Source organism: Talpa occidentalis, unplaced genomic scaffold, assembly GCF_014898055.3.
Source record: "Talpa occidentalis isolate TD23 unplaced genomic scaffold, MPIMG_talOcc4v2.1 talOcc4.2, whole genome shotgun sequence".
NCBI classification, from domain to species: domain Eukaryota; kingdom Metazoa; phylum Chordata; class Mammalia; order Eulipotyphla; family Talpidae; genus Talpa; species Talpa occidentalis.
In genome coordinates, this window is record NW_023602073.1 from 58235708 (window position 1) to 58259859 (window position 24152).

At 37.6% G+C, this 24152-nt stretch overlaps 1 protein-coding gene across 5 annotated transcripts in view; it reads right to left on the reverse strand.

Annotated features, from left to right (window-relative positions):
• SLC26A8 (solute carrier family 26 member 8) overlaps positions 1–24152 on the reverse strand; it is an 81432-nt gene that overhangs the window by 20064 nt on the left and 37216 nt on the right. For all 5 annotated transcript variants that reach the window (XM_037519584.2, XM_037519585.2, XM_037519583.2 and 2 more), the window contains exons 8-10: positions 19681–19763; positions 7563–7710; positions 5755–5868 (exon numbers count right to left, since the gene is read on the reverse strand). In XM_037519584.2, coding sequence (XP_037375481.1) covers positions 5755–5868; positions 7563–7710; positions 19681–19763 — 345 coding nt within the window. The remainder of the gene's footprint in view (positions 1–5754; positions 5869–7562; positions 7711–19680; positions 19764–24152) is intronic.

Genomic DNA, 24152 nt, shown 5'->3' on the forward strand with positions numbered 1-24152 from the left:
TTTCCCCTTCATTTCTTGGGTGCTGGCAGCGTAGGGAGGGGATAACTTCTTAGTGGATTTCTTCTCACCACTCACTGCTGGTATTGCCTCATAATTGCATCACTGAAAATACAGCAATGAAATCAATGTCCTGCTTCCTTCTTTCCTCATCCCAGCTGATTCACAGCTAACAGAAGCATCCTGATTTGGGAAAGGTGAGTGACGTAAAAGTAGTGTGGGAGGAACAATTCAGGAAAATGGATCACTGTAACTGAAACTTAGGAGTTCTAATGGCTAACATTTTATACACTGTACAACTGAGACAGGCAACTGAGACCATAAACTTCTCCTGCCAGTATACACACCAGCCTGCTGCTGGATCTAATTTAAGGATTGGAACTCTAGGAAAAATTAAAAACAAAACACCACTTTGATTAGCGCAAGAAAATATATCCGGATTTTCCCTTTCAACTACTACTTTCCTCCAAAATTCTTCTGATAATTTTTAAGGAAACAAAGACATACAAATGTTAAAATAAGTTATATAAAACCTAGAATAAAAGGAGTGCAAACCAGACACTGAATTCCATAAAATTTGCTGCCGTTCAGAGGGAGTTGAGAGATCTCCCAATAAATTGTGCCCCTGTGTTTTGACTGTACCCAAAGTAGTGGGGTTTAGGGTCAGAGGACCATCCTTGGTGGCACTGTGTCTTAGAAGGAGGCTTGATGAGTCTTAAGAGTCTCAGACTCAGTGCCAGGGTCTAAAAACAGCAAGCATGTAGAACTTTATATCTTATGCATATTGTGCTTTCCTGTTTTAATTTTCTATCACTTTTCCAGGCTTTTTTTAAACAAACACACATTTTTCCTTCTCTCTGGGGATTCAAGGCAATGCGAGTTCCCACAACCAGCCACTATGGACAGGCAGGCCCTCACACCCCAATCACTCCATAAATAGTGGGCTCCATCAGTAGAAATGTCAAGTACCAGTGAGGCCACTAAGGACCCGGAATAGGAATATCCAAGTGAAAGATACTGTGATGTTACATTCCAGTTTAATTCTCACAACTGAACAGCTAGTCTTCTCCCATCTAACAGATGAGAATGAGAGCCTCAGAAAGCAAAAGGAACTTGACAAAGGTCATACAGCTAGAAGGCATGGCTTTAACCCACCTATCTGACCCCAAAATCTTGGTTTTCTATTCCCTATTTCCTCTAAAAAGAAAACAACATATTTCCTTTTTTAATGATTCTTTCTTTTATAGCAGCTAATTTTTAAGCACTCCTGGGATCCTAAGGACAAGGCAAAGAGGCAGTCCCTGGAAAACAGAGAACAAAGAAGGGAACTCAATCACAGAGAACCAGAAGCACAGTGATCAAAACTGGATGTGCTGGAAGGTGGAGTGGGGGAAAGTCTGACAACAAGTTTGGGGCTCTTCACATCTCTCTGTGTCATGGGCCTGCCAATACCTTAAGCTCAGGCCAGGGCTGAAATAGCTGAGAGATTTTGCTGCAACCAGTGAAAGCAACTGGTTTTTATGCCAGATAAAAGAAAATAAAATGGCCCTTGATGACAAGAGGCTCAGCACCTAGTTTCTCTTTCCTGTACTTCTGAGGAACGTTGAAGAAGCGGGGTGTTCTCAGGCAGAGTAAATCAAAACCACAAGAAGGTAGGGGTGGAGAGAACACCCCACTGCTGTGGGAAGAAGACAGTTGACTGCAACTCAGAGGTCCTTGACAGTCCACATCAGAAACTCAGGGTGGAGGCTGGGTAGATTCAATATAGAGGGCCAGGGGTCAACAACATTCTCCGCTTGACCCAGCAATTCGCACTGGGCACATCAAGGTGTCAGGGACAGGCTTACTAGCATCACTAGGGAAATGGCTCCCTGTGAAGCATCATTCACCAGAGCAAGATGCCTATGTAGGGGAGTGAGCTGCTCGAGAAAACAGTGCAGCAGCATAAAACAGGAGAGCCAGAGGCTGCCTTGGAGGCAGGCTCTTAGTTCTATAGGAGAAAAGCAACACTGAGCTGAACTGAAGCTTATCTTCCTTCCTCCATGTATGCACTTCCTAGCCCTCCTGCAAAACTCCATGAAAGTAGAAAACCCAGAAATAAAGCCACACAAGTATCTTTGACAAACTAATCTTTGACAAAGGAGCAAAGAATATGCAATGGAATGGGGACAGTCTGTTCAATAAATGGTACTGGGAAAACTAGACTACCACAATACAAAAGAATGAAACTGGACCACTACCTCACACTATACACAAAAACCAACTCAAAATGGATAAAAGACCTGAATGTAAGACCTCCATAAAAGATATAGAAGAAAATATAGGTAAAACACTACATGACACAGGGCCTCTCTCGTGGCGCAGGGGTTGAGTGCTGGGCTGTGAAGCTGCCCGCAGCCTCTGCAGCGCTGGTTCGATCCCCAGCCACCGGTGAGGGTGCCACATGGTGCGTAGACCTCTCCTGCCACCCGCTGCTCCCCTCAGCAGTGTACTTCATCAGTCTGTCTGTTCTGTTCCCTGCTCTGTCTCTGGTGAATTCTCTCACCCTCCCACGCTTCTGACTGTACCCAGTGCTTGTGTAAATAAATAAATCAATCTTAAAAAAAAACCCAACTACATGACACACATCTCAGTAACATCTTTAAACACTTATCCCCCAAAGCAAATGAAGGAAAAGAAAAACCACTGGGATTACAACAAATTAAAAAGCTTCAGTACACCAAGGGACATTAACCAAAACAAAGAGACACCCTCAGATTGGGAGAAAAATTTTGCACTTCATACAACTGATAAGAAGCGGATCACAAAGACCTACAAAGAGATCACAGGATTCAATAAAAACAAAGTAAACAATCCAGTCAAAAAACAAATGGGCAGAAGAGCTAAATAGACACTTTTCCAAAGAGGAAATGCAAATGGCCAACAAGTATATGAAACAACAAATGTTGGCGAGGATGTGGAGAAAAAAGAATTCTCCTACACTGCTAGTGAGAATGCAAACTTGGTCCAACCACAATGGAACACTGTGTGGAGGTTCCTCAAACTACTAAAAATGGAGCTACCATATGACCCAGCAATTCCACTCTTAGGAATCTACCCAAAGAACACAAAAACATTCATTCAAAAGAATACCTGCACCCCCATGTTTGCTGCAGCACTATTTACAATAAGTAAGATATGGAAACAACACAAATGCCCAACAATAGATGGCTGGATCAAGAAAATGTGGTATATATACACACAATGGAATACTACTCAGAAATCAAAAAAGAAACTCATGCAGCAACATGGATAGAGCTGGAAGGGATTATTCTCAGTGAAATAAGCCAGAAGGAAAAAGAAAAATATCTGATGGTTTCACTTACAGGAGGACTATAGGGGAACCAAATAAGGGATCAGAAAAAAATAATAGTAAATAAACAAAATTAACAGGCAGCTTAAATCAGAGATATTCTGCAGGAGAGGGGGAGGAAGAGGGATCAAAACAGGGGTGGGAAGAGCACAAGGGACTATGGGATGGTGCACGGGTGAATTGGTGGTGGGAATTCTACAGGGACTACACCTGAGAGGAGAAAGCAAACATTGTACAAAAATGAACAATGATATAAAATATATATAAATTAATTAATTTTTTAAAATCCACAAAAGTCCCAGTTCCTCCATCATTCCTTTCCTTGCAATATTCATGGCACTGTTAATTTATATTACTTATTCTGCCCTTAATTTTCCTCACATTGTAATTTTGTTTTTTCTGTGTGCATCTTTTCTCCCTGAATTTATATTATGCTTATCTTCTGAATTAAAAGATGTTGCAAAAAGCTAAAAAAAAAAAAGTCTGAATTCACCAAAGAAGATATCCAGAAGGCCAAAAGACATATGAAAAAATGTTCATCTTAATAAAAGAGATGCAGATTAAAACCACAATGAGATATCATCTCATACTTGTGAGAATGGCACATATTAAAAAGACCCCAACAATGCTGGAGAGGATGAGGAGAAAAAGGAACCCTATTATGCCACTAGAATGTGAACTAGTGACACTCACATGGAAAACAATCTGGATTGACCTTGAGATAACTAAAAATCCCATTCTTGGGCATATATCCACAGAATATGAAACCATCAACAAAAATACCCACATATTCCATGACATCCACAGTAGCATTACTTACAATAGCTAGGAAAGGACATGGAAGCAGCCTAAATCCTCAACATACGAATGGATCAAGATGATGTGGTACATACACACCATGGAGTATTACATGGCCAGAAGAAAGGGTGAGATGCAGCCATTTTTAACAAAATGGAGGGAATTTGTGAAAATTATATGCAGCAAAATAAGTCAAAATGATAAGAGCAAATATTAGACATTCACAGAACTGACAATTTGACATTAAACACTTTCAAAAAGTAGTGGACATTAACAAACATCCTGAGGGTGGTTCCCTCCATGGTTAGGAGAGAAGAGAGAGAAAAGGGACAAGGAGTCACAAGGGATGGTGGTGGGGAAAAAAATCCCACCAATGAATGTGTATCATTTATTTTAATAAAAATAAATTTAAAGAAATGAATGTCTAGAATTACCATTTACATTTCTTAAAAATCTTTCATTTTGATTTCAAAGTTTTTGCACACTTGCATAGAACATCCTTCTTTTTTTAATATAACCCAACTTCCTTCTTTCTGCCAAATAGTAGTGGGATAGAGCTATACCTTAAAGGATAATGTGTCTGGAAGGAGCTCTATTACAACAAAATTCACTCCACATAAAACAATATGGCATGATCTTACTCTAGACTCATGCTCTTGCCCCTGCGTACTCTATTAGCTTTTATCTTATGTTTCAACTGTATCGTTCCCTATTAAAATTTAATGTCATTGTTCTGACACGTCGGCCTCTGACCATAGACTCCAACCATAATTCTGTGGCTAAAGCTTTTCTTCGACTCATTCCCTGGGCTTACGCCAGTTTCAGTTTGATAGTTCTTTGACATTTCATCATGCTACATAGCTGTGATGAGACACCTCTCATGTTGTAAAGCTATCTTTTATCTAGTCAACTCAAAACTGGAAACATTGAATTTACAAAATCTCATGCCTGCAATTAGAGTTTGCTTTTAGAGTCTTTTCTACCATCATTCTCTATTTTCCCTTTCCTTTCCACTTACAAATATATTTAGTTTACTAACTCAGAATACCTGAAGAGAGTCTGGTCTAGATATTTTTCTCTTATACAAAGGTAGACTAATCATAAATTCCTAGGCTCATCTACACAAAGATCTACTACTCTATCGTGAAAGCCTCCTGCCATACCGTTTGTGGAAACTAGAAAAATTTCTAATCCTGTTGCTAGGATGGAGAGATTTGTTTATTTCTTTCCAATCTAGGTCAAAAATACAACTGCCCATAGGAAAAAAAAGTTAGTAGGCGATGATTAGTTTACCTGAAATATTATCTTTTAGGTATGTATGTTACATGGAAAAATAGGTTTTTGTGGGCTACATTGAAGCCTCTTGCATAGAATACTTCTATAGAAAATGACTTTCCTATTCCAAAGGACAAATAGCTTTTAAGACAAAATTTAAACAAAATTAAAGCAAGCATGGAATCTAAATTCCTCCAAGAGGTCTTTTCCAAAAAAACATTAACATTAAAACAGCAACACGATTTAGCTAATATAATTCCTTTCTATGAATAGATCTATGAATAGACATAAATACCTTTATATATTAGAGATCAAATTCTACTTCAACATACCTGTTGTCTTCCTCCAGACTTATCCTGGATAATAGTCCTGATCATAGCACCAGTAAACACACAAGAATTGAAAAATGAACTGACAACATTGCAAAGGCCCATGGCTATTAAATCCTACAAAGAAACAGAAAATGGAGTAAGACCTACTATTTGTCGAAAAATGCTAATTTGAGTTTGAAACTAAGGTGCATATATTGATATTTCTTGTGTATGAAGAGAAGGCTGTTTACATCACCTCAAATAAAAATATTTTTAGAGCAAAAGGATGATAACCTGATTTTAGATTAAGTTGAATATTTTAGCTAGTGATCATAAGGAAAGCACTATTTCAAAGTGAGAAAGTGAGACTTTTGCTTATTTTTCTCTTTCACACAATCACTGGGACTTAGAGTGACAGAGAAACATGACATCATTTTTCTTCCTTCCTTCAATATTATCCTAAAAGTCAAAGTGGGATCCACTTGTTTCCATATTTCCCTTCTGAGTTCCAAGGAACTGGGCCAAACTCAGAGATTAAAGAAAAGAAAAGAGGGCCTCCCCTGGTGGCGCAGCGGTTGAGAGCTGGGCTGTGAAGCTGCCTGAAGCCTCTGTAGCACCGGTTCAATCCCCGGCCACCAGCGAGGGTCCCACATGGCGCGCAGACCTCTCCTGCCGCCTGCTGCTCCCCACAGCAGTGTACTTCGTCAGTCTGCCTGTTCTGCTCCCTGCTCTGGCTCTGGTGAATCCTCTCACCCTCCTGCGCTTCTGACTGTACCCAGTGCTTGTATAAATAAATAAATAAATCTTTAAAAAAAAAAAAATAAAGACAGGGCCTCCCCAGTGGCGCAGCGGTTGAGCGCTGGGTTGCAAAGCTGCCCGCAGCCTCTGCAGCACCGGTTCAATCCCCGGCTGCTCCCCGGCCACCAGAGGAGGGACCCACATGACGCGCAGACCTCTCCTGCCGCCCGCTGCTCCCCTCAGCAGTGTACTTTGGTCCTTCTGCCTGCTCTGCTCCCTGCTCTGGCTCTGGTGAATTCTCTCACCCTCCCGTGCTTCTGACTGTGCCCAGTGCTTGTATAAATAAATAAATAAATCTTTAAAAAAAAAGACAAAAACTATTTTTTGGAGACTAGCTTAATTATATTAGTAGTATGGTTTTGATAATCCATAGCTTTTCTTATTGTGCCTCAGTATATGTTTGGCTTCTGAGGACTTGGTGAAAGGAAGATAAAATACAGAGGAAAGGGACATTCTGCTAGCTTAATTAAAATATGATGCCATCTTTTATCCTCTTCTCTCCCTACAACATATCCTCTCTAGGGGAACAGCACTCACATTAACTAGAGTGGCTTCAACCTTCAGTTTGACACATTTCTCACAAATCCTTTGGTAGGTCCTCCTCTGGTGGCGCAGGCAGTTGAGCGCAGCGCTGTGAAGCTGTCCACAGCCTCTGCAGCGCCAGTTCAATCCCAGCTGGCCAGTCAGGGTCCCACATGGCGCGGCAGACCTCTCCTGTCTTGCCAGCTGCTCCCCTCAGCAGTGTATTTCGTCAGTCTGCCTGTTCTGTTCCCCACTCTGTCTCTGGGGAATCCTCTCACCCTCCCGCGCAACTGGCCTGTACTCCGATTCTTGTATAAATAAACAAATAAATAAATAAGTAAATAAGTAAGTAAGTAAATAAATAAATAGATCTTAAAAAAAAAAAATCCTTTGGGAACTATAGCCCAAAGTGTGGTTCAAGACTGGATCACAGAAGAATCATGTCTTCATGTTGGCGAGGCTCAGACTAGAGAACAAAGATTGAAGTAGCAGAAGATCTGTCCTCTCACCTGATTGGAATTGACATTGTAGTTATGGAAAGAGGCAATCTTCTTGCCCACAAAGATGAGCAGAGAGGAGCTCACTAGTGCCAAGGAGATGGCTTCTAAAATAATTTGACGAAAAATGCTGAAATCTGGCTTTATAGGAAACAGGAAGCTGAAATAAAATGGCAGAATTATTCCTGGATAACAGAAATCATTTACTGGCACCTTCCCTACGCCATCCTTTTCATACAGAACAGGTCTGGCTTTTTATAAAAGTAACAATAAGAGGTAAGTCACACAACTGAGGCAGCAGCCTGTCAATGTTACAAAAACAGGTTTCTGCCATATAACAATGGAACAGGACAGGCAAAACCACCGAGATTGATGAAAATTGGTTTATTTACATTGCTTGATATCACACCAAGCAACAGGCTTAAAACAAATGTTTTAAAGGTAAAAAGCTAAATGAACTACCTTCTATTCATACTCAGATCTTTCAAGACATAATTTTAGTCATCATACTTTATACACATTACTTCTAATCCCATACCTTCCCTCCTCTAGTTTTCTTTCCCAAGTTTTTAAAGTTGTGGTAAAACATATATATCATGAAACTTACCATCTTATCCACTTTAATGTACAGCTCAGTGGTATCAAATACATTCCTAATGTGCCCCCATCACCACCATCCACTGTATAACTTTTTTCATCTTGTAAAAATGACACTATAACCATTAAACATAACTCTCCATTTTCCCTCTCCCCAAACCTGGCAATCACTATTCTACTTTGTTTCTATGAATCTGACTATTACAGATATCTCATATAAGTGGAATCATATGGTATTTTTCTTTTTGTGACTGGTTTATATCACTTAGCATAATGTCCTCAAGTTTCATCCATGTTGAAGCATATATCAGATTTTTCTTCCTTTTTAAAGGCTGAATAATATTCTATTTTTTATACATTGGGTTGTTGGAGAAGTCATGACACATTTTTGCAGCAGATGGCACTAGAAGATATTCTGACAACCCATATATGTTTTCTGAACACATATATGTGTGTGTATATATATATATATATATATATATATACACCATTTATATAAATACACATCACATTTTGCTTATCCATTCACCACCAGTTGACACTTATGATCTCTTCCATGCCTCAGCTATTGTGAATAATGTTGTTATGAACAGGGGTACACAAATATGTCTTTGAGATCTTGCTCTAATAATTTCGGTATATATCTAGAAGTAGAATTGCTAGGTCACATGGTAAATACTACTGTTCATTTTCAAAGGAACTGTCATAGTGCTGGCTACAGTGGCCATGCCATTTTACATTCCCACCAAAAGTGTACAAAAGTACAGATTTCTTCATATTCTTGCCAATATTTGCTGTTTTCTCTTTTTAAAACAGCAGCCATACTAATAGGTGTGAAGAAATATCTTGTTGCAATTTTGTCTTACATTTTCCAAATTTTTTTTTTTTTTTTTACTAACACGCAAAGTTCATTAGCAACTTTCAAATATATAATGCAATATTGTTAATTATAGTTACCGTGTTGTCCATTACATCCCAGGACTAATTTGTTTTGTAATTGGAAGTTTGGGCCTTTTGATTACCTTTATTTTTTTTTTTAATTAATAAATTTTATTTTTATATTCCCCATACAATTGCAATCCCCCCATTCTGACCCCAATCCCTCCCCTCCCGCCCCCCGCCCCCAAAAAGTGTCTCTGGTTCATAGTTTTTGTTGATTTTGATTTTCACTTTCTTATAGTTATTCATTTTCCTGGTCCCTTATTTAAGTTTTCTAGATCCCTGCTATGAGTGAGACCATCCGGTATTTTTCTTTTTCTTTTTGGCTTATTTCGCTGAGCATGATCCCTTCCAGCGCCATCCATGTTGCTGCAAATTGCATGTGTTTATCTTTTTTGAATGCTGAGTAATATTCCATGGTATATATGTACCACATCTTCTTGATCCAGTCATCTATTTTTGGGCATTTGGGCTGTTTCCAAAGCTTAGCTATTGTAAACAGTGCTGCTATAAACATAGGGGTGCAGGTGTTCTTTGGAATTGATGTTTCTGTGTTCTTTGGGTAAATACCTAGGAGTGGAATTGCTGGATCCTGTGGAAACTCTATGTTTAGTAGGTCCAGAAATCTCCACACAGCTCTCCATAGTGGTTGGACCAGTTTGCACTCCCACCAACAGTGCAGAAGAGTTCCTTTTTCTCCACAACCTCGCCAACATTTGTTGTTGCTAGTTTTTTTAATATGTGCCATTCTCACTGGTGTAAGATGGTATCTCATGGTAGTTTTGATTTGCATTTCCCTGATTGCAAGTGATGTTGAACATTTTTTCATATGCCTGTTGGCCATTCGCATTTCCTCTTCAGAGAAGTTTCTTTTTAGTTCCTCTGTCCATTTTTTGACTGGATTATTTTCTTTGTTGTTGTTGAGTCTCATCAGCTCTTTGCAGATTTTTGTGATCAGTCCTTTATCATTAGTGTTGTGTGCAAAAATTTTCTCCCAGTTGGTGGGGTTTCTCTTTGTTTTTGTTATTGTCTCTTTTGCTGTGCAGAAGCTCTTTAATTTGATGTAGTCCCAGTGTTGATCTTTGCCTTCACTATCACTGCTTTGGGTGATGTGTCTGTAAAGATGTCTTTGATATGCAAATCCCGTAGTGTTTCGCCTATATTTCCTTCTATGTATTTTATGGTTTCAGGTCTTATGTCTAGTTCTTTAATCCATTTTGAGTTGATTTTTGTATATGGTGTGAGGTAGTGGTCAAGCTTCATTCTTTTGCATGTAGCGACCCAGTTTTTCCAGCACCATTTATTGAACAAACTTTCTTTGCTCCAATGCATAGTCTTTGCTCCTTTGTCAAAGATTAGTTGACCATAAATCTGTGGGTTTATTTCTGGATTTTCTATTCGATTCCATTGGTCTGTATGTCTGTTCTTGTTCCAATACCATGCAGTTTTGATGATTGTGGCTTTGTAGTAGAGTTTGAAGTCTGGGAGTGTGATGCCTCCATTCCCTTCTTTTTTTTTCAGGAGAGCTTTGGCTATTCGGGGTTTTTTGTGATTCCATATGAATTTCATCAATAATTGTTCTATTTCTTTGAAGAATGACATTGAAATTTTGATTGGAATAGCATTGAATCTGTATATTGCTTTTGGTAGGATGGCCATTTTAATAATGTTTATTCTCCCAATCCATGAGCAGGGGATGTCTTTCCATTTCTTTGTGTCTTCTTCTATTTCTTTTAACAGTGTTTTATAGTTTTCTTTGTATAGGTCCTTTACCTCTTTTGTTAGATTTATTCCCAAATATTTGATTTTTTTGTTTCAATAAGAAAAGGGTTGGTTTTTTTGATTTCTTCTTCTTCAGATTTATTGTTTGTATATAGGAAGGCTACTGACTTTTGCGTGTTGATTTTGTATCCTGCCACTTTACTGAACTGATTGATGAGTTGAATTAGTTTTTCTGTGGAGTTTTTGGGGTTCTCTATGTATATTATCATATCATCTGCAAAGAGTGATAGTTTGACTTCTTCTTTTCCTATTTGGATTCCTTGGATGTCTTTCTCCTATCTTATTGCTCTGGCTAGGACTTCCAGTATTATATTGAAAAGCAGTGGTGAAAGTGGACATCCTTGTCTTGTTCCAGATCTTAATGGAATTGCTTTCAGCTTTTCACCATTGAGAATGATACTGGCTGTTGGCTTGTCATATATGGCCTTTATGATGTTGAGGTACGTTCCTTGTATCCCAAGAATTTCAAGGGCTTTTATCATGAATGGGTGTTGCACTTTGTCGAAAGCTTTCTCAGCATCTATTGATTATCATATGGTTTTTATATTTCTTTTTGTTGATGTGTTGGATAACGTTGATTGATTTTCAGATGTTAAACCATCCTTGTGTCCCTGGAATGAATCCTACTTGGTTGTGGTGAATTACCTTATGGATACACTGTTGGATTCTGATAGCTAAAATTTTATTGAGGATTTTTGCATCAGTGTTCATTAGGGAGATTGGCCTATAGTTTTCTTTTTTTGTGTTGTCCTTGTTCGGTTTTGGTATTAGTGTAATGTTGGCTTCGTAGAACGTGTTAGGTATTATACCTTCCTTCTCAATTTTTTGGAAGAGTTTGTGAAGGATAGGTACCAATTCGTCTCTGAATGTTTGGTAGAATTCATTTGTAAATCCATCAGGTCCTGGGCTTTTGTTTTTGGGGAGGTTTTTGATTACCATTTCAATTTCGCTAATTGTAATTGGTCTGTTTAGGTGTTCTATTTCTTCTTTATCTAGCTTTGGGTGATTGTAGAGTTGTAGGAATTTGTCCATCTCCTCTAGATTGTTAAACTTGTTTCCATATAACTGTTCATAGTAGTTATTAATAATTCTTTTGATTTCTGCTGTGTCCTTTGTGATTTCTCCTCTTTCATTTATTATCCTATTTATTTGTGCTTTCTCCCTTTTTGCCCTTGTGAGCCTGGCAAGGGGTTTATCTATTTTATTTATTTTTTCGAAGAACCAGCTCTTGGTTTCATTGATCTTTTGGATTGTTTTTTTAGTTTCGATTTCATTTATTTCTGCTTTGGTTTTCATTATTTCTTTTCTTCTACTGGTTTTGGGGCTTTTTTGTTGTTCTTTTTCTAGATCTTTGAGTTTCGAGATTAGGTTGTTTCTTTGAGTTCTTTCTTGTTTCTTGATGTGAGCATCTATTGCTATATATTTTCCTCTTATTACTGCTTTTGCTGCATCCCATACATTTAGGAAATTGGTGTCCTCCTTGTCATTCAATTCAAAGAATTTTTTAATTTCTTCTTTTATCTCCTCGTTAGTCCAGTGGACTTCCAGTAGTGTGGGTTTCAATCTCCACGAGGTAGGAGAATACCTTGCCTTCTCTTTATGGTTTATTTCTAGTTTGATGCCTTCATGGTCAGAAAAGATGGTTGGTATGATTTCAATCTTGGTGTATCTGTTGATGTTTGTCTTGTGCCCCAGTATATGATCGATCCTAGAGAATGATCCGTGTGCACTTGAGAAAAATGTATACTCAGATTTTTTTGGGTTTAGTGTTCTATATATGTCTGTTAAGCCTAAGCACTCTAGATCCTTATTTAGAGCTTTAGTGTCTTTACTTATTTTTTGTCTTGTTGATCTATCCATTGTTGATAGTGGTGTGTTGAAGTCTCCCACTACGTATGTGTTTTCTCTGATGTCTGTTTTCAGAGATGCCAATAGTTGTCTGATATATTTTGGTGCTCCTTCGTTTGGTGAATATATGTTAATGAGTGTTATTTCTTCTTGAAGTATTATCCCCTTGATCATAATGTAATGACCACTGGGGTCTCTTTTTATCTTTTTAAGTTTGAAATCTGTTTTATCTGATATGAGTATAGCTGTTCCTGCCTTCTTTTTTGGTCCATTTGCTTGTAGAATTGTTTTCCATCCTTTAACTTTGAGTCTATTTTTATCTTTTGCAGCTAAATGTGTTTCCTGGAGACAGCAAAAGGTTGGGTTTTGTTTCTTAATCCAGCCTGCAACTCTGTGTCTTTTTATTGGAGAGTTTAGTCCATTTACATTTAGAGTTAGTATTGATATGTTAGCATCTGTATTTGCCATTGTGTTTGTCTTTCCTTTGATTTTATTTATTTATTCTTTTAATAACTTTCTTTGGCCTTCTTTTGTTGTTATTCGTCCCTCTGAGGTTCTGGCTTTAGGACTCCTTGTAGTATTTTTTGGAGTGGGGGTTTAGTCGCAATGAAATTCCGGAGTTTCTGTTTGTCTGGGAAGGTCCATATTCTTTCTTCAAAGAGGAAGGAGAGCTTTGCAGGATAGAGTATTCTTGGTTGGCATCTGTTTTCTTGGAGTCTGTTGACTATGTCCCTCCACTCTCTCCTTGCCCGTAGTGTTTCTTCAGAGAAGTCTGATGTCAGTCTGATTGGTTTCCCTTTGAATGTTATCTGTTTCTTCCCTCTTGTTAGTTTCATTATTTTTTCCTTGTCTTGGATTCTTGGGAGCTTTACTATTATGTGTCTTGCTGTATTTTTCCTTTCGTCATGGAAGTTTGGTGTTCTTCTTGCTTCTTGTATATCAATTTTCAGATCCTTCTTAGCGTTTGGGAAGTTCTCTTCAATTATATCCATGAATATTTTCTCTGTTCCTACATCTCTCTCCTCTCCTTCTGGGATTTCTATAACTCTTATATTTCCTTTCCTCATGGAGTCAGATAGTTCCCGAAGTCTTTCTTCGGTCTTTTTCCTTCGTACTTCTCCTTCCTTTTCTGTTTTAGTTCTTTTTATTTCTGTGTCTTCAAGAGTACTTATTCGTTCTTCCATTTCATCTATTCTGCTTTCACTGCTTTTCCCAGAGTTCTTTAGCGTCTCCATTAATTCTTTGATCTCCTGCATTTCTTTTACTTCCCTCTTTAGGGACTCAATTTCATTCTTCTGGTCATTAATTATTTTCCCCTTATCATTGTTTTCCTTTATGACTTCTGTCAGTTTGTGAATCACAGCAATTTTAAATTCTCTATCTGGAAGGCTCAGAAGTTCTTCCAAGTTACTGTCGTTGCAATCTGGTAGATGGTTTTCTTTTTGTGGTGTGCTATTTTGCTGAGGAGTTGCTGGGTTGCATGTTGTTTTTCTACTCCCTACTGCCTGTTTTCTAATTTGCCGTATTCCTTGTGACACTGTGTTGCTGGTACTGGCCGGCATCTTGGGCGACCTTCCCAGCTCACCACTGGCTCCTCTGGGGAACTTCTGCTGGGTTCACAAGTCTCCAGCAAAGACAGGTCCCTGCTCTGTCTCCTCGGTGAGCCTTCTGCTGGGTTCACACAGTCTCCAGCAAGAAGGGTCCCTGCTGCAAAATGCCGGTGCCGGCGACGCGCTCCCCTGCGCGCCCGGTCTGCCCATTTTCCAAATTATTAAGTGATGTTGAATATCTTATTATGTGCTTATTGGCTATTTATTTATTTATTTATCTTTTTTGGCCTTTTTTTTTAAAAATGAGAAATGTCTAGTCAAGTTCTTTACCCCCTTTTTGAGTGAAGTTATCTTTTGTTGTTGAGTTGTTGGAGTACTCTATATATTTTGCTTATTATAATGCCTTGTCGGATATATGTTCTGCAAATATTTTTCCTTTTTGTGAAGAAAAATAGAAGTTGCTTTTTTACTTTGTTAGTAGTGTCTTTTGATGCACAAATGTTTTCATTTTCATGAAGTCCAATTTATCTATTTTTTCCCTCTTGTTACTTGTACTTTTGGTGACATATCCAAGAAATCATTGCCAATTCCAAAACTGTAAAACTTTTGCTCTATGTTTGGTTCTAAGCATTTTATAGTTTCAGGTCTTAGATTTAGGTCTTTCATTCATTTTGAATAAATTTTTGTCTGTACTATTAGATAAGAATCCAACTTCATTTTTTTGCACGAGAATATCCAGTTTTCCTTGTTGAATAGTTTTGGCACTTTTGTCATATCACCATAAATGCAAAAGTTTATTTTGAAGATTTCCATTTACTCCATTGTCTTTAAGCAAGTACCACAGTGCTTTAGCTACCATAGGTTTATAATAAGTTTTAAAGTTAAGAAGCAAGAATCCCCCACTTTTGTTCTTTTCAGTATTGCTTTGGCTATTTGGGATTCCTTGAGATTCCATATGAATTTCAGGGTGGATTTTTAAAATTTCTGCAAAATACATCATTGAAATTTTTATAGGGGTTACATTGAATCTGTAGGCTGCTTTAGGTAGTATTGACATCTTAACTATATTAATTTTCCAATCCATGAACATGGGATGTATTTCCATTTATTTAGATCTTTAATTTCATTTATCAATGTTTTGTAGTATTTATTGTACAATATTTTTACCCCCTTGGTTAACTCCAAAACATTATATATTTTTTGATAGTATTGAAAATGGAACTATTTTCATAATTTCCTTTTCAGATTGTTCACAGTAACAGTAGAACAACTGATTTTTGTGTATGATTTTGTAGTCTATAATTTGCTGCTTAGTTTATTAGTTTTAACTAATAAACCATCATTTGGTATGGAATCTATAGGGTTTAATACATACATAAATATATATACATGTGCAAATAGAGATAATTTTATTTCTTTTGTATTAATAATTTATTTATTTTTAAAAAGATTTATTTTATTTATTTATGCATACAAGATCTAGGGTATAGGCCAGAGGTGTGTGTGGAGGGGGTGAAAGGATTCACTGGAGACAGAGTGGGGAGCAGAACAGGCAGATCTACTGAAATATACTGCTGAGGGAAGCAACGGACAAGACAGGAGAGGTTTGCTGCACCATGTGGGTTAATTCCCTGGCCAGGGATCAAACTCAGGCCACAATGGCTGGCGATAGCTTGATGGCAGTGAGATTTTAAGCCCTGTGCCACCAGGGAGGCCACTTCTATTAATAATTAATGACTTTTATTTCTTTTTTTTGTCTAATTGCTTTGACTAGAACTTCTAGTATGATGTTGAAAAGAAGTGGAGAAACTAGGCATCCTTGTCTTACTCCTGATTGTAGAGAAAAAGCTTTTATTCTTTCATCATTGAATAAGACGTTTGCTATCAGTTTTTCATATGTGGCTATATTCTGTTGAGATTGTTTCCTTCTATTCCAGCATGTTGAATGGGTTTTTTTTCCCAATCATGAAAGGGTTTTGAATTTTGTCAAATGCTTTTTCTATATCAAATGAGATAATCATGTATTTTTTCCTTCATTCTGTTTATGTGGCACATAACATTGATTTATTTTTGTTTGTTGAGCCACCCTTGAATTCTAGGAATGGCTTACTTTTTCATAATATATAATTCTTTTAATATGTTGCTGAATTTTATTTGCTAGGATATTTTGAGGTTTTATATCAATTTTCATAAATATTTTCTTTTCAGGTAATGTCTTTGTTTGACTTTGATATCAGGATAATGCTAGCTTCAAGGTGTTTTTTCTTCTTTGATTTTTTTTTGAAAGTTTGAGAAGGATTTTTACCTGCGAAACCATTAGATCCAGAGTGTTTTTTTTTTTTTTTTGGTTAAGAGATTTAAAATTAATTATTCAACCTCCTTACTGTAATAGGACCATTAAGATTTTCTGTTTCTTTTTTGGTGAATATTCATCTTCATAATGTGTTCTGGATGATTTAGTCTTGGTCTTATATTCCTAGCAAATTTTCCATTTCATCTAGGTTACCAAATTTATTGATTATAGTTGTACATAGTATTGTCTTATAACCCTTTTTATATGTGTAGAATCAGTAGTGCTGTCCCTACTTCGATTTCTGCAGTCAAATGTTCTGCTACTGAGAGATTACTCCCTATTCCCACCTCTCCCCACTTTCATTTCTGGTTTGAGTCTTTTCTCCTTTGTCTTAATCCATTTAGATAAAAATAAAGGTTCGTCAATCATGTTGATCTTTTCAGCAAACCAACTTTTGGCATCATTGATTTTCTCTATTTTTTTTTTTTATAATTTCACAATTTTATTTGACAGTTTGTCATTAGTTCTCATCCCCATTGACTGTATATTATTTTAAGTGGTTATAGGTATACAGGTAACATATACGTAGAACTTTTTTGGTGAATATTCATCCTCACAATGTGTTCTGGACAACTGCACATGAATATGATCTGAGGCATTCATCATTCCTTGGCCCATAGAAATGAACTGAGCTTGGTGTCAATACAAACATGCTGAGTTCCTTCTTCTTCATGGCAAATTTCTGGATCTCTTTGAGTGCCCAAGGGGAATGGTTCTTGAATCCCATTTTATGTAAAACGTTGATGGTCACTTGCAATCAGGAAATGCAAATCAAAACTACCATGAGATACCATCTTACACCAGTGAGAATGGCACATATTAAAAAAACTAGCAACAACAAATGTTGGTGAGGAGGTGGAGAAAAAGAAACTCTCCTGCACTGCTGGTGGGAGTGCAAACTGGTCCAACCACTATGGAAACCTGTGTGGAGATTCCTCAGCCTACTAAAGATAGAGCTTGCATATGATCCAGCAATTCCACTCCTAGGGATTTACCCAAAGGACACAGAAACACTAATTCCAAAGAGCACCTGCACCCCTATGTTTATAGCAGCACTATTTGCAATAGCTAAGCTTTGGAAACAACCCAAATGCCCAAAAACAAATGACTGGATCAAGAAGATGTGGTACATATACACAATGGAATACTACTCAGCAATCAAAAAAGATAAACACATGCAATTTGCAGCAACATGGATGGAGCTGGAAGGGATCATGCTCAGTGAAATAAGCCAGAAAGAAAAAGAAAAATGCCGGATGGTCTCACTCATAGCAGGAATCTAGAAAACCTAAATAAGGGACCAGGAGAAAAAATAACCATAAGAAAGAAAAAAATCAAAATCAACAAACAACTATGAACCAGAGACACATAATGGGGGGGGGTGGAGGAAGGAATGGGGTCAAAATAAGGGGGGTGCAATTGTATGGGGAATATAAAAATAAAATAAAAAAAATAAAATGTTGATGGTATATTCTCTGGTCACTATTTTGTTAATTGCAGTATAGCCTTTACTCTTTCCACACTTCTTTGTAGGAGCCATTCTGCCAGGAGCAGACAGGAAGGTCTCATTTTTGTTTTTTAATGTGTTTATGACTATAAATTTCTTCCTTAGCACTACTTTTATTGTGTTGCATGAGTTTTAAATACTGTTTGTTTTATTCATTTCTGTGTGTTTTCTAGTTTTCCTTTGATTTCTTCTGTGATCTATTGAATTTTTAAAAGTATGTTAATTTCTACAAATCCGTGAATTTAAAATTTTCTACTGCTACTGATTGCTAACTTTATCCCATTGTGGACAGAGAAGATACTTGATCTGATATTTATCATTTATAACCTATTGAGACTTAATTTGTGACCAAACATGTGATCTATCATCCCAAATGTCCAATGTGCACTTGAAAAGAATGTCTATGCTGCTGGTGAGTGTATTTATCTGTATATGATGGTCTATCGTCTTGGTTCAGCCTTCTATTTCTTTACTTATTTTCTGCCTCACTGTTCTATCCATCATTAAGAGTGAGGTATTGAAGTTGTCAACTATTATTGTATAACTGTCTATTTCTTCCTTCATCTTATTTGTCTTATCAAGGTAGAAGAAATTATAATTTCCTTATAAAAGCAAGAGTGATGTCCCATAGTCACTAGTATGAATTATGAAGTGAATTGCAAGCCCTTAGGAACTCCATATGCTAGCCTATTTGAAGATAGCTTTCTTTTTTTTTTTTAAATCCTCTAGTTTTTTTTTTTTTGTCACTTTGAAGATAGCTTTCTACTAGAGTAATAAATCCATGTTGCTTAAGGACACCAATTCAATATAAGTAGATGAAGACAAAGGGAAAATTCACCTCCTGAGCACTGAGCTTCAGGAGAGAGGCTAGGAAACAGAGAAATTTGTTGTCCCATCATTAAGAGTAAATAGGATAGGTGTGGAGGTTGAGAAGACCATAATGTGTTCTGGAAAAAATGCATGAGAATCTCTGGTCATCAGTCCAAACAACAGTTCACTTGGGTAAGGGGATTGGCCCCAGCATGGGAAGAGAGTCAGATGCTGACCAGAGAAGAAACAAGGGGTTGTCTTATCTTTACGTTTCATGAACCTCTGTGTTCTGAAATGAACTTGAGCTTAAGTTGTGCATTTGGGGCCTCCCTGGTGGCGCAGCGGTTGAGCGCTGGGTTGCGAAGCTGCCCACGGCCTCTGTGCCGCCGGTTCGATCCCCGGCTGCTCCCCGGCCACCGGAGGAGGGTCCCACATGGCGCGCAGACCTCTCCTGCCGCCCGCTGCTGCTCCCCTCAGCAGTGTGCCTCGGTCCTTCTGCCTGCTCTGCTCCCCGCTCTGGCTCTGGTGAATTCTCTCACCCTCCCGTGCTTCTGACTGTACCAGTGCATGTATAACAAAAACAAACAAAATAAATAAATGAATAAATACGTGCCTCTTTAAAAAAAAAAAAAAAAAAAAAAAGTTGTGCATTTGGGCTGTAGTCATAAACTGCTTGTAAGAGAACATCAATCAAATGATATGGTCAGAAAGAGAAAAGTAGACTTGAAAAGTGGAATTACCTACCTGTAAGGAATCATATCCATGACTAGCTCTGTGTTCTCTGTGGCCATGCCTACCTTGTTTGCAAGTGCAGTGAAGCCAAGAATCTGTAGGGAGTTAAAAAAAAAAGGGCATGTGATAATCTGAATATTGTGTATTGCCTCCAGGAATAGATGCACCCATAATTCATAACTCTCGCAACACAGGGAATGGCAGTCTCTATGCATGAAGGTTGGAGAGAAAGGCAGAGCTCTCAGTTCCGTGGGGCAAGAAAAGCAGAAGTCCTCCTTAATGCTTTCTGTTCCCTTAGCTTTTTAATTTTTATTCTTTAGCCTTGTAGCCAGAATGAAAGTAACTTCAGCCTTGGTCTCTCTTGGTCTCTGACATAATAATGGGAACAAATGGACGCCCTATGCTTCTCTTTCCTTGCCAACTTCAAACATCTAGACCAAATATAAATGTGTTTTGTGTTTTTAGGTAATGGCTGAATCGCAATCTCAGTTTTAAAAGTTGTTTTATTTATTTATTTATTTATTTATTTATTTATTTATACAAGCACTGGGTACAGTCAGAAGGCAGACTGACAAAGCACACTGCTGAGGGAAGCACACTGCTGAGTGGGCAGCAGGAGAGGTCTGCGCACCATATGTGGGACCCTCGCCCATGGCCCAGGATCAAACCGGTGCTGCAGAGGCTGCAGGCAGCTTCGCAACCATACCAATATAAATAAAACTGGGGAGCTGTTGAGGTATATGGAGAATCATACCACTACCTAACCCTTAATAATATGGGAAAACATTTGATAGCATAAAGGAAAATGTCATAAGCAAAGCAATTACTTGCTGTTTTTTTTTTTTATTTCTAAAACAGTAAGTCTTCCTTCCTTTTCAACTAGAGGAAAAATAAAACAACCTAGTAGCTGTTATCCATCTAAAAGACCTCACAACAAAACAAATAAACTGGACAGGAGAACTCAATACCTAGCTTTAAAAATAATTATTATACAGTTACTTTACACCAGTCTCCTTATTGACACAAAAAAATCTTTTCCCAACATCTACTCTAAGAGTTCAGTGAGACACTTAGTGGGATAGTAGCTGGTTTATCTGTGATGCTGTAATTAGACGAAGACACCTAGGAAGCCTGTAGATCAAAATGGAAGGAAGAATTTGGATCATAGCTTGAGTTAGAGATGAGTTTTGGTTTTTAGTTGTTAACGGACAAGAAGTGTAATAAATATCCAATTTTATTCCCAGTATAAACTTAATTCTTGCTCATAGAGGAAATAGAGAAAATGTGAAAATTATATGCAAACAAATTCAATAACCTAGATGAAATGAATAGATTCTTAGAATTATACAATCATGCAAGATTGAATAGGGAAGATACACAAAACCTGAACAAACAAGTCACAAGCAAGGAATTGAAAGTAATCAATACTTTCCCAAAAAACAAAAGTTTAAGCCAAGAGGGCTTCAGAAATGGGTTCGGCCAAACCTTAAAAGATGAACTAATACCTATTCTGTTCAGACTTTTCAAAAATTCAAAAAAGGAATTCTTCTAAACACATTTTATGAGCCCAATAGTACACTAATACTAAAGCCAAAGAAAACACAAAGAAAGAAAACTACAGACCAATCTTCTTAATGAACACAGATGCAAAAATCCTCAATAAAATCTTAGCAAACTGAATGCAACAATACATAAAAAGATTATACACCATGACAAGATGGGATTTATAGCAGGGACACAAGGACAGTTCAACATCTGAAAATCAATGTAATGCACCACACATCAACAAGAGGAAAGATAAAAACCATATGATCATATCAACAGATGCTGAGAAAGTATTTGTAAGATTCAGCATCCATTTATGATAAAAACCCTTGAAAAACTGGTGAGCAACGGAACTTATCTTAACATAATAAAAACCATATATGATAAACCTATAGCTAGTAAAATTCTCAATGAAGAAAAATTGAAATTCTTTCCATTAAGATCTGGTACAAGAAAAGGATGTCCACCCTCATAATTACTATTCAACATTTTGTGGTATTTGAAGTCCCAGCTAGAGGAATAAAAGGAATCTAAATTGGGGAAGAAGTAAAGTTATCATTATTTGCAGATGATATGATAACGTACAGAGAATCCCAAAGACTCCACCGAAAAACTAATCGAAACAAGAAACCAGTTCAGCAAAGTGGCAGGATACAAAACCAACACACACAATGGCATACTACTCAGCAATGAAAAGATAAACTCATGCCTTTTGTGGTAACATGGATGGAGCCAGAAGGGATTATTCTAAGCAAAGTGAGCCAGAAGGAGAAAGATAAATAGTGAATAGTTTCACTTTTATGTGGAATCTAGAGAAACCAAACAAAGGATCAAGGACAAACTATAAGACTGACACTTGAAAGTAGATTTTATATTTGAGATATTCAGGAGGGAGGGCAGGCAGGAGTGCGCAGTGAAGTGTGGTGAAGGACTGTGGGTATTTTGGTGGTGGGAAAACTACGGTACCCGCATCTGAGGGGAGAAATGTTATATTGTGAAAAAATAAATAAGGATGTTCAAAAAACAATAAAATATATATTTTTAAAAAACAAATTAAAAAACTGGTCACATTCATAGAAACAGACTATAAAAGTGGTTGCCAGGGACTCAGGGGGTGCATAAGGTGCATAAGGAAAGGCTGGCAAAACTTTTAGCTGTAAGATAAATAAGGTCTGAGGATCTAATGTAAAACATGGTGAGTAGTTGATAACGTACTGTATAATTGAAACCTGTTAAGAGAATAGAACTTAAATGTTCTCACTAATGGATGGATGGATGGATGGATAAAATGAGGTGATGGATATGTTAATCAATTAGAATCCTTTCATAATGCATATAATTGTAATATGTAATGTATACTGTAATGTATACAAATATCAAATCACCATGATGTATACTTTAAATATCTTATAATTTTATATGTCAATTATTGCTCAGTAAAACTGAAATTAGAGGAAGAGAGGGCAAACTGATGTCTATGTCACAGATGCCATCTGCTGGTGACTCCGAAGCCTTAGCTTCCTAAATGCCAGAGCAGGGTTGGTATCTAAGAAAAGGAGAAGTTGCACTCATAGCAGGAATTTAGAAAACCTAAATAAGGGACCAGGAAGAAGACTAATTTCAATAAAGTAAAAATCAAAATCAACAAGCAACTATAGACCAGAGACACACTACAGTGGGGGGCAGGGGAGGAGAAGAGGGATTAGGGTCAGAAAAAGGGGGTGGGAATTGTATGGGGAATATAACCAAAATAAAAAATGCATACATTATGCAAAAATGAAAAATGATGTAAGAATTATATAAAATAATTCATTAAAGATAAAGAAAAAGGGGCCTCCCTGGTGGCGCAGGCGGTAGGGCACCGTACTACGAAGCTGTCCATAGCCTCTGCAGCGCAGGTTCGATCCCAGTCGGCGGCAAGAATCCCGCATGGTGAAGCAGACCTTTCCTGTCTCACCCGCTGCTCCCCTCAGCAATGTTTTTCGTCAGTCTGCCTGTTCTGTTCCCCGCTCTGTCTCTGGTGAAACTTCTCACTCTCCCCCACATCTGGCCTATACCCTGGTTCTTGTATAAAAATAAATAAATCTTAAAAAAGAAAAAAAGAAAAGGAGAGGTTGCCCCTGATTCCACCCCCCAAACCCCATAAGCACTTTGTCCTGTGGGCTCTAGGGCACCGCTTTGTACACAGTTTTGGAAAGCCTTTTTAAAAAGCAGCCATTTAGGGCTGGCCTTTATGAATTAATAACTTTTCAACTTCTCAAAGGAAGCAAGAACATGCACCTCCATAAGAAGTAGACAGTGGTTATGGGACAGAGGTTGCTCTCAATTTCTGAAGTGATTCCCTTATTCTTTCACTCATGAAGAGTATAGACCTGAATTAGTTAGTAGAAGATTGGTTATGCTGTGGAAACATACAAACCATGAGATCTTAGGGTCTTAACACACACACACACATATTTTTTTTTTGTCCCATAAACCTCAATATGGGTCAGTGTCTCCCCAGGTCAGCTTCTTTGCCAACAGTGCCTCAGGGATCCAGACTTATTTCAGCTGGGACTCTCTTATCTCAGCATACAGTCACCATGAGTCCCACACCAGGGGAAGAAAGAACTTGGGGACTCACACCTAGTCTTCTATGCTTTGGCCCAAAAATCACATAGTCCTGCCTAAACTACAAGGGAGGCTGGGAAACACATGGGACACATGGATATTCGGTGAACTTTAATGTCTCTGCCACAGAACAGTTCTTAAGGGGAAAGTTAATTTTTGTGGGCACACAAGGAGTTAGTGATGCTAATATGAGGAATGCTGACTTACAAATCTGAGCTTTATTTATCAAAGTGTCTTTATTATTGTAAAAATGTTAATTATAACTTCAAAGATGAATTTTGTCACATTTTAAAAAAAGAAGCAAGAAATATTATCATTAGAAAGAGGTG